This window comes from Sinocyclocheilus rhinocerous, unplaced genomic scaffold (genome assembly GCF_001515625.1).
Source record: "Sinocyclocheilus rhinocerous isolate Xijiao unplaced genomic scaffold, SAMN03320098_v1.1 scaffold1899, whole genome shotgun sequence".
NCBI classification, from domain to species: Eukaryota; Metazoa; Chordata; class Actinopteri; order Cypriniformes; family Cyprinidae; genus Sinocyclocheilus; species Sinocyclocheilus rhinocerous.
Window position 1 is genome coordinate 412,209 of NW_015660895.1, and position 8,643 is coordinate 420,851.

At 40.8% G+C, this 8,643-nt stretch overlaps 2 protein-coding genes across 2 annotated transcripts in view; one reads left to right on the top strand and one right to left on the bottom strand.

Annotated features, from left to right (window-relative positions):
• nop53 (NOP53 ribosome biogenesis factor) overlaps positions 1-1,651 on the bottom strand; it is a 13,667-nt gene extending 12,016 nt beyond the window's left edge. The window contains exons 1-3 of the mRNA XM_016535633.1: positions 1,420-1,651; positions 1,053-1,132; positions 886-973 (exon numbers count right to left, since the gene is read on the bottom strand). Of these exons, the coding sequence (XP_016391119.1) occupies positions 886-973; positions 1,053-1,132; positions 1,420-1,625 (374 nt within the window). The 5' untranslated portion in view covers positions 1,626-1,651. The remainder of the gene's footprint in view (positions 1-885; positions 974-1,052; positions 1,133-1,419) is intronic.
• A 2,298-nt stretch (positions 1,652-3,949) lies between these two features.
• Positions 3,950-8,643, top strand: part of atm (ATM serine/threonine kinase) — a 75,160-nt gene continuing 70,466 nt past the window's right edge. The window contains exons 1-4 of the mRNA XM_016535626.1: positions 3,950-4,307; positions 5,327-5,439; positions 5,521-5,666; positions 5,831-5,995. Coding sequence (XP_016391112.1) covers positions 4,236-4,307; positions 5,327-5,439; positions 5,521-5,666; positions 5,831-5,995 — 496 coding nt within the window. The 5' untranslated portion in view covers positions 3,950-4,235. The remainder of the gene's footprint in view (positions 4,308-5,326; positions 5,440-5,520; positions 5,667-5,830; positions 5,996-8,643) is intronic.

Consider the following 8,643-nt stretch of genomic DNA (forward strand, 5'->3'; position numbering starts at 1 on the left):
CTTCTTTGCATGTTCACTTTGTAAACACTGGGTCAGTACTTCTGCTGCGATGTAGGACGATTTTGAAGTTGGAGGAGAAAATAAGATGGGAGTTTTTAGACCTACCCTAACTGTCTTGAACCGGAAAAAAAACAAGAGTTCACGCAGAGCTAGACAAGACGAACTTTGAGGTTAAAAAGTATATAAATTGTAATTGTGTTTTTTAGAAAATAACAGATCGTTTCGCTAGATAAGACCCTTCTTCCTCGGCTGGGATCGTTTAGAGTCTACATTTTGGAAGTTTAAACTCGGGGGCACCATAGAAGTCCATTATATGGAGAGAAATCCTGAAATGTTTTCCTCAAAAAACAATGTCTTTACGACTGAAGAAAGAAAGACATTAACATCTTGGATGACAAGGGGGTGAGTACATTATCTGTAAATTTTTGTTCTGAAAGTGAACTACTCCTTTAAAAAATAAAAAGTGTATTGCGAAAAGTGCTATACAAATAAAAAAAGACTTAAATCTACAGCGAAAACATGATATGCTTATGAAGTATTAATCCCCAATTGTGTGCATGTTTCATATGCTGTTATTTAACTGTACTGTAATATATAATTTTTTCACCATTAAATCATCACCATGTTCTCTAGATAAAATGGCACTGGTCAAAAAGAAAGAAGAAAAAAAAAATCTCAAACCAAATTTTAAGAAAATGCCCTCAGATCCTGGAAGGCCGTTCACACAACAGCCTTCCAAGTTCCATTGTTTTATCTTCACATTCCCAAAGAAATACTGGGAGCGCAAGGATGAGATCATCAGTGGGCAGAAGCTCCCTCCAGAAGAGGATACAGGTTACAGCTCATTTTGAAAGTAAATCTTACAGGTAGTCGTACTGTACTCACTTTTTTGGGGCCGGTATGTGTGAATCTGGCTGAAGGATAAGATCTATCCGCAGAGGTTTAGAGTGTTTACCTTTCTTGACTGTCGTCTCTAATAACAAGAACAGCAGTTATGGATTGCACAGGAAAAAAACAGTTAACTTAGTAAAGAGAGGAGTTTTTACACTTACGTGCTTGTGTATCTTTTTCATCTGTTTCACCAGTGTCCACAAAGAAGAGAGAGTCATCTGTTTTTTCAGATATCAACCCCCTAAAGAAGACCAAAAATTCAGTTTAGCTGACTGTATCATGAATGGTGAGGTGGTGTAGCCTGGTGGTTAAAGATTCATTCTGTTAACTTAAAGGTTTTAGGTTCAAACATACACGAGGAGCAATCGTACCAGCCACGTGACGCTCAGCAACGCTTCATATTGTAAACAACCATACATTGCCAAAAATAAAGTTTTAACATAGATTACTGGTGTAAGGTATACTATATGCACGCTAACAGACCAATGCTAATAATTTCTATTAATTTTATTTTCGTAACAATCTCACCCGGTGGCTCTCTCCTGAAGCCGCACGTCATCCAGAAACTCCTCCACATCCTGGATATCACTGAATTTGTTCCAGCTCTTTTTCTTATTTTTGTTCACGCGTTTTCGCGGTTTAATAACCGAACTGTTGCCGTCCAGACTCGATTTAACAGGCAAAAACCCCGGCTGAGCCGCGGCCACGCGTTTATGTCTCCTAACGGCCGCCATGATGGTACAAAAAAAGGTGTCAGCGTCACGTCACGTCTATTTATTTGACTCATGAATATTATATTAGTTCCTGTGACAAGGGAGCAAACGGGGCGGGATCTCCAAAATGGGACCCTGTGCCTTGGGTGGTATTTTAGATATAAATATAATTCATTCGCTTTTGAATTTTCTTTAAAATGACCAAGAAGAAGAAGAAGAAGAAGAAATTAACTCGTGTGTTGCTTTGTTGTTTGTCATTTGTAACTTGTATTTAATGCTTCTGTAGCAGCCTAAATTGAAAATACACAGGAAAGTTATGAAATTATAATTATTGGTAATTTTTCTATCTATCTATCTATCTATCTATCTATCTATCCATCCATCCATCCATCCATCCATCCATCTATCATCTCTTTCTCTGTCTATCTATCTATATATCTATCTATCCATCCATCCATCCATCCATCCATCCATCCATCCATCCATCCATCCATCCATCCATCCATCCATCCATCCATCCATCCATCCATCCATCCATCTCTCCCTTGCCATTGGTCAGTTTTTCGCGGGCAAGTACACTACTGTAAATTGATTTACAGTAGTGACGAAATACAGTAGTGACCGTATATTTTCCCATAATCCATTGCTGTTTACAGTAAAATACTGTATACACATTTTACAGTATCTTACTGTACATATTACAGTAAACTACTGTTCAAATTACAAAAATCAGTTACAGTGAAGTCATTAGTGCTTTTTGCCCAAATTAGTGCCTCAGTATTAATTACCATATCAAATGTATAGTAATTTATATCAGGAAGGCAGGTAGAATGGAAATGCAGAAATAACTGCTTTGAAAGAACTCGAAGAAATAACTGCAAACATACTTTGCAAGTGAGAGGAAATATGCAATATGGATGCAGACAAACTCATGAAGACAATCATTCAAAAATGCTGTGCTACCATCCTTTATAACTAAGAGCAACAAAGACAAAATCATTTAATAGAAAAAAATGTTGTATGTTAAATGTTAAATTTATAATATGCATAGTTGATCACTAAATTTAGGGCTGTGTGCGCTATTGGCATACAGACTGATTTACAACACATGCATTCATTCATTTATCCTGAAAGAAATGGAAGTGACATGAGTGCCTGCAAGAGGGAGAAAAATTGAGAAGCCTATATTTTATAGTTATATATACAATACTCATTTTGTGAAAGAAACACTTCTTCAAATTATATTTTAAATGATCATTAGGCCTATTGCCGCTTACTCACTTCAGACATTAGGCCTATGTGCATTTATCTTCTTCAAATTATAGCTAAATGGTTTGCAATGATTCATTTTAAATCTAGATTAAATCAAGGTTTATCTAATAATTCTGTTGCACCAAACTTCAAACCTTTAAAAATAAGCAGTTTACATTTTTAACCCATCATGTTGATCGGATTTAAGTTATATTTAAGATGAACTTTAATCTTGTTGCACCATAACTTTAAACTCAGATTTAAATCTCAATTATGGATTAACTTTAAACTTAACCCTTAAATGCATACCTCGGGTCTTTAGCGACCCGGGACATCAAGTCTTCTTTAATTTTTTGTAAAAAGTGTATAGGGTCACTAGAGACCGAAGTATGTAAATGTGTAAGTATTTTTTCCCTGTGCAACTATATTTACATATCTGTTGACTCAATATGTGCAATGCATCTTTTTTCCTCAAGGTGGCACTGTTTGATACACAATAATGACGTGACGTTTCACTCATTAGAGCCAGATGCTGAATGTACTGTGGAAGTGTGCTCTAACAATGACAGCGATGGTAAAATCATCTGCTCAAATTGAACCCTTTTAAGTTTCAAAAGGTAACGAAATATGCTTTATTTTATTCTTCTGTAATTGTTCTTAAAATATCAAGTTATCACCCCTTTAAAAATTATTTCCATATCTATAGAACAAATACAACACATAAACAGTATCAATGCTAAATAAATTGAGTTTGAAATATTTTGAATGTCCTTGTTGTTCACTTTTCTTTTGGCATGAAATGCCCCAGTTCCCGTACATGAAAATGAAGTCAAAGTTCATTTCAGTTCATTGCGCAATTATTCATTTCATAAAGTTAAATGCACATTATTTATTTGTTTCTGTTAGGTCATATTGTATTTAGCATTTCTAAACTCCTTGTTTACAGACTGCAAGTATATAAAATCCTCTAAAAAGGACTAACATTGTACCGAAGCGATCAAGCAGCGCTAAAGTGAATCGATATTCATGAGCTAGTACTGTCTCAGTCCTTTAGATGGCAGTAATGAAGCTCAAGCAGCAGGAGTTGAGTGAAGAAGAGCTGGAAGGCGGTACTGATGTGACACGCATGGAAAAGAAAAGTTGAAGAAACGGATGATAAAGAAAGCACTGTAAGCAGACACATAACAGATACACGATTTTAAAGCAGATTTTCGGTATTGAATAGATCAAGTCTATACTCCGGATCAATAGTTTTGACGCGCGATGATGCGTTAGTAAGCAGATGCAGCAGGATGTACATTGACAGACACTTGTCACAGAGATCTCTGCACATACTCCATTAAACAGCTGATGAACTGGATTAATTGCCTCTGAAAGACAATGAGTCTGGCGCTGCATGAGCTGCTGGTGTGCTGCCGAGGACTTGAAAACGAGAAAGCCACAGAGAGAAAGGTGTGTGAAACATCTTGTCCATTCTTATGCATACTCTGAAATCAGTGGCCTGATTGATATGAACCTCCACCTTAGAAATGCTAAAATATTAAGATCAATCACTGTAACTTAGCTCGAATGTGGGCGATAGACGGGTCAGTGACAAGGGGGAGTTCTAATTCAGTTCCTGAATTTGAATTGAAGTTAGCATTTAAGATGCGAAATGTATTTCGAAATGTCAAGGAGGTAGAATTAAAATGGACTGATACATTTGTAAATTTTAATTATGAATTATCAATTTTATAAATCAACATATGAGGTACTTCCAGAAAAAAAACAGGATGATATTAATAATTAATATTTGACAGTATAGAAATTTGTATTTAGCTTATATCTGTTAATGTATGCAGTGTATGTTTTTTTTATATGTACCGTTAATTAATGAACTTTAATTTTGTCGACTATGAACAGGAAGTTCATTTCTTAGAATGCTGTAGCTTGCTCCATATTCTGATGTCAAATATTTTTGTAGTTATCGGAAAGCAATGTGGTGCTCAAAATTAAACTCACTTTTGATGACTACAGTACACGACGTAATGTAAAAAAATCACCTATTTTAACTTAAAAATGTACTTTAGTTGCTGCTTTAAATTTTAAGTATAATCAACTTGATTGGTTGTGTAAGTATTTCAACTTAAATTATAATGTACTGACTTTTAATTGTAATATAGTTATTTCAGTGAGTTAAAATAATGTAAAAACATAAGTTGCCATGATGTATATGAAATCAATATATCAAATCAAAAATAAATTCTGCTTATTAGTGAATGATAGGCATACTTAGTCAAAATGAATCAAGGGGTGTAACTGCAGCTTGAAAACAAAAACTAAAAAAAAAAAAAAATTAATGATTAGGTCTGGACCCACATAAATAAGCATCAAGTCATTGATCCAGATACCACTGAGCAGTGAACTATCTATGAGATAAATATGATTGAAGATAATCAAGACACAAATAAACAGACCATTTGTTTTTCCAGAAAGAGGTGGATCGCTTCAGGAGACACATCCGTTCACCAGACACGGTGGAGGAACTTGATCGTACGTCAGGATGCAAAGGCTCCAAGCAGCTCACCTGGGATGCTGTTTTCCGGTCTGTTTTTCAGTTCAATCCATTGTTATTCTATGGTGCAAGTTGACAGTGTGCTCATTCTATACTGATTCTTCTGTACAGGTTTTTACAGAAGTTTCTTCAAAAAGAGACAGAACTTCTGCAGTCAGGAAAAGCCAACGTTTCCGCCACCACGCATGCAAACCGACAGAAAAAGATGCAGGAAATTAGCAGCCTGATGAAGTATTTCATCAGATGCGCCAACCAACGTAATTATCTGAGCCACTAATACTAGAGTTGCTGTTCATGACAGTACAAGAGAATAAAAGATTCTCTCTGTATTCATAGTAGATATCTATGTGGATGTTTATTACCGTGCATTAGATAAATGTCCATGAAATCCATTAAAGAAAATCACACCTCTGTTCTGCAGGCGGTCCAAAGTTAAAGTGTGCAGAGCTGATTTGTCATGTGGTGGAGGTCTTACAGAGTCCGTTCAGCTGTGCGGCGTACGGCGAGGACTACAGCAGTATTCTGCTAAAGAACATCCTGTCTGTCCGTAAATACTGGTGTGAGATGAGCCAGCAGCAGTGGCACAGTGAGTGCATGACCAGTGTAACATGTTGATTTGTGTGTATAATTCTGCCTTGTGCATTCTTTCGTTCTTAATTTTTCACGCAGGAATTAATATGCTCTATATTCCAAACCTGCATGCATTTTATTAATCTTCTGTGGATCACAGGAGTCAATGGGGCCAACATTGTTCAGAATGCAACATCCTTCAAAAATATCTTATTTTTTGTTCTGCAGAAGGAAATGCATACAGGTTTAGAATTAGGGCTGTCAAAATGACTGAAAAACTAAATTCGAATTTTCTTAGCGGAGCTGCGCAAGCCTATGGCGAAGCAGCGCGCCCAAGCCCGCCAAAATGGGTGGGGCATCTGGCTATATAAGCAGGTGCTCGGCATAGGATCACTGATTCATATCGACTGAAGTGACGACAGAGTCGTGCAGCATCATAGCATGGCTAGCTACGTAGTACTCGTTCCCGTATCTCAGGGAACCGAGGTTACGTTAGTAACCGAGTACGTTCCCTTTCGATACTTCACTTCGTACTGCATCGCTAGACGCTACGGGAACCTATTCAATCGCACCGTGCTATGGTAGATGAACAACTTATAAGTAATTGTCCAGGGCGTCCAGAAGGGAGCCCTGTAGATCAACTACAATGAAGCAGGCCATAGCCAGAGACCCAGATTCTTTTCGGGGTCAAGAGGAGGCAAAGAAATGGGCTAACTCATAGAGGTCGAGCCCGGCCTTACATAATCGTTCTTAGAGCTTCGCACAGCCTCGGAACTAGATAGGGCCGAGAGCGTGCCGGAAGCTAAGCCCAGATGTGGGAACTTCAGCGGGTTCGAAACATAGTAAAACCCAGCAAGGATTAAATCCAGCCTTAGGGCGGGGATATGGTTCCTGGAGCGTTTTGAGCTCAGAGAGACAGTTAAGCAGAAAGGACCTGAGCCTGCAAAGCAGGGACGTCTAGGTTGTAGAACCTGACAAAGGTGGATGGCGAGGACCAGCCGGCCGCCGCACAAATTTCTGCAATGGACACACCACTGGACCATGCCCAGGATGAGGCCATGCCTCTCGTGGAATGTGCTCTGACCCCGATGGGGCATTGAAGGCCCAAGGAGGAGTATGCAAGAGCTATTGCGTCAACTATCCAACGGGATAGTCTTTGCTTTGTGACCGGAAGCCCCTTGGTGCGGCCACCAAAGCATACAAAGAGCTGCTCCGACTGCCTAAAGGAGACGGAGCAGTCATTGTAGATTTTTAATGCCCTGACAGGACAGAGCAGATTTAGCTCCTGGTCCTCCTGCAAGGGGGGGGGCGCAGAGAGCGTAATTACCTGTGCTCTGAATGGAGTAGAGAGCACCTTAGGTACGTAACCATGCCTAGGCTTCAGGACGACCTTGGAGTCGTTAGGCCCGAATTCAAGGCAGGAGGGGCTCACAGAGAGCGCCTGTAAATCTCAAAAGCCAATAGCAGAGCGGTCTTTAGCGACAGGGGTCGAATATCAGTGGATTGCAGCGGTTCAAAGGGGGGGCCTTTGAGCGCCCTCAGAACCGTAGACAGATCCCACGTAGGGACCGTAGAAGGGCAAGAGGGGTTCAACCTCCTAGACCCTTTCAAAAATCGAACAACGAGGTTGTTCCTGCCGACTGATATCCCGTCTATAGGAGCATGAAAAGCTGCTATAGCCGCCACATAGACCTTAAGAGTGGAGGGGGTGCGACCCTTATCCAACAGCTCTTAAAGGAAGGACAATATTGAAGATATGTCACATGTGGATGGATCTTCTCCGCGGTTTGTTCACCAAGCGGTGAAGACCGACCATTTGAGGGCATAGAGGCGCCTTGTGGACGGGGCTCTAGCCTGAGAAATGGTATTTAAGACACCCTCTGGGAGGTTCATAGGCTCCCATCGAGAGGCCATATGTGTAGGGTCCACAACTTGGGTTGGGGGTGCCATATCGTCATGTTCGCCTGAGAGAGGAGGTCCCGTCTCAGGGGAATGGGCCATGGAGCTGCCGTGAGCAGCTGAGACATCTCTGAGAACCATAGTTGGTTTCTCCAGAGCGGGGCCACTAGAAGAACCTTGTGCCTTTGTTCCCTGATTCGCCTGATGACCTGAGGGATCAGGGCGATCGGGGGAAAAGCGTAAAGGAGAAGGCTGGGCCAATCGTGGGCCAGCGCATCCCTTTCCTTCGAAAAATAGATTGGGCAGTGAGAGTTGTCTTCTGAGGCGAAGAGGTCGACCTCTGCCTTCCCGAAGATCTCCCATATTCTCCGATGGAACCAGGGGTTTCAGGGGTTTCAGAAGAGGCCGCATGCGAAGGAGGCCTAACTGTAGTACTGGCGATGCAGAGGCCATAAGGCCCATAAGGCCCTGGCAAAATTGACCCTGAGTCCCAAGCACTCTAAGTGGCTAAAGAGGAGGGATCTGTGGGATATTAGCTCGGCCTCTGACTGGACTAAGATGAGCCAGTCTTCGAGGAAATTCAGAATGCGGACTCCCATCTGCCTCAGAGGGGAGAGGGCTGTATCCATGCACTTCATAAAAGTGCCGGGAGCCAGGGACAGTCCGAAGGGCAAGACCATGTACTAGCCGGTCTGAGGGCTCCCCAGCCCGTGCCTGACGCATCTGTGAAAATGACCTTCCTTTTGTGCATCATCTGCATCATCC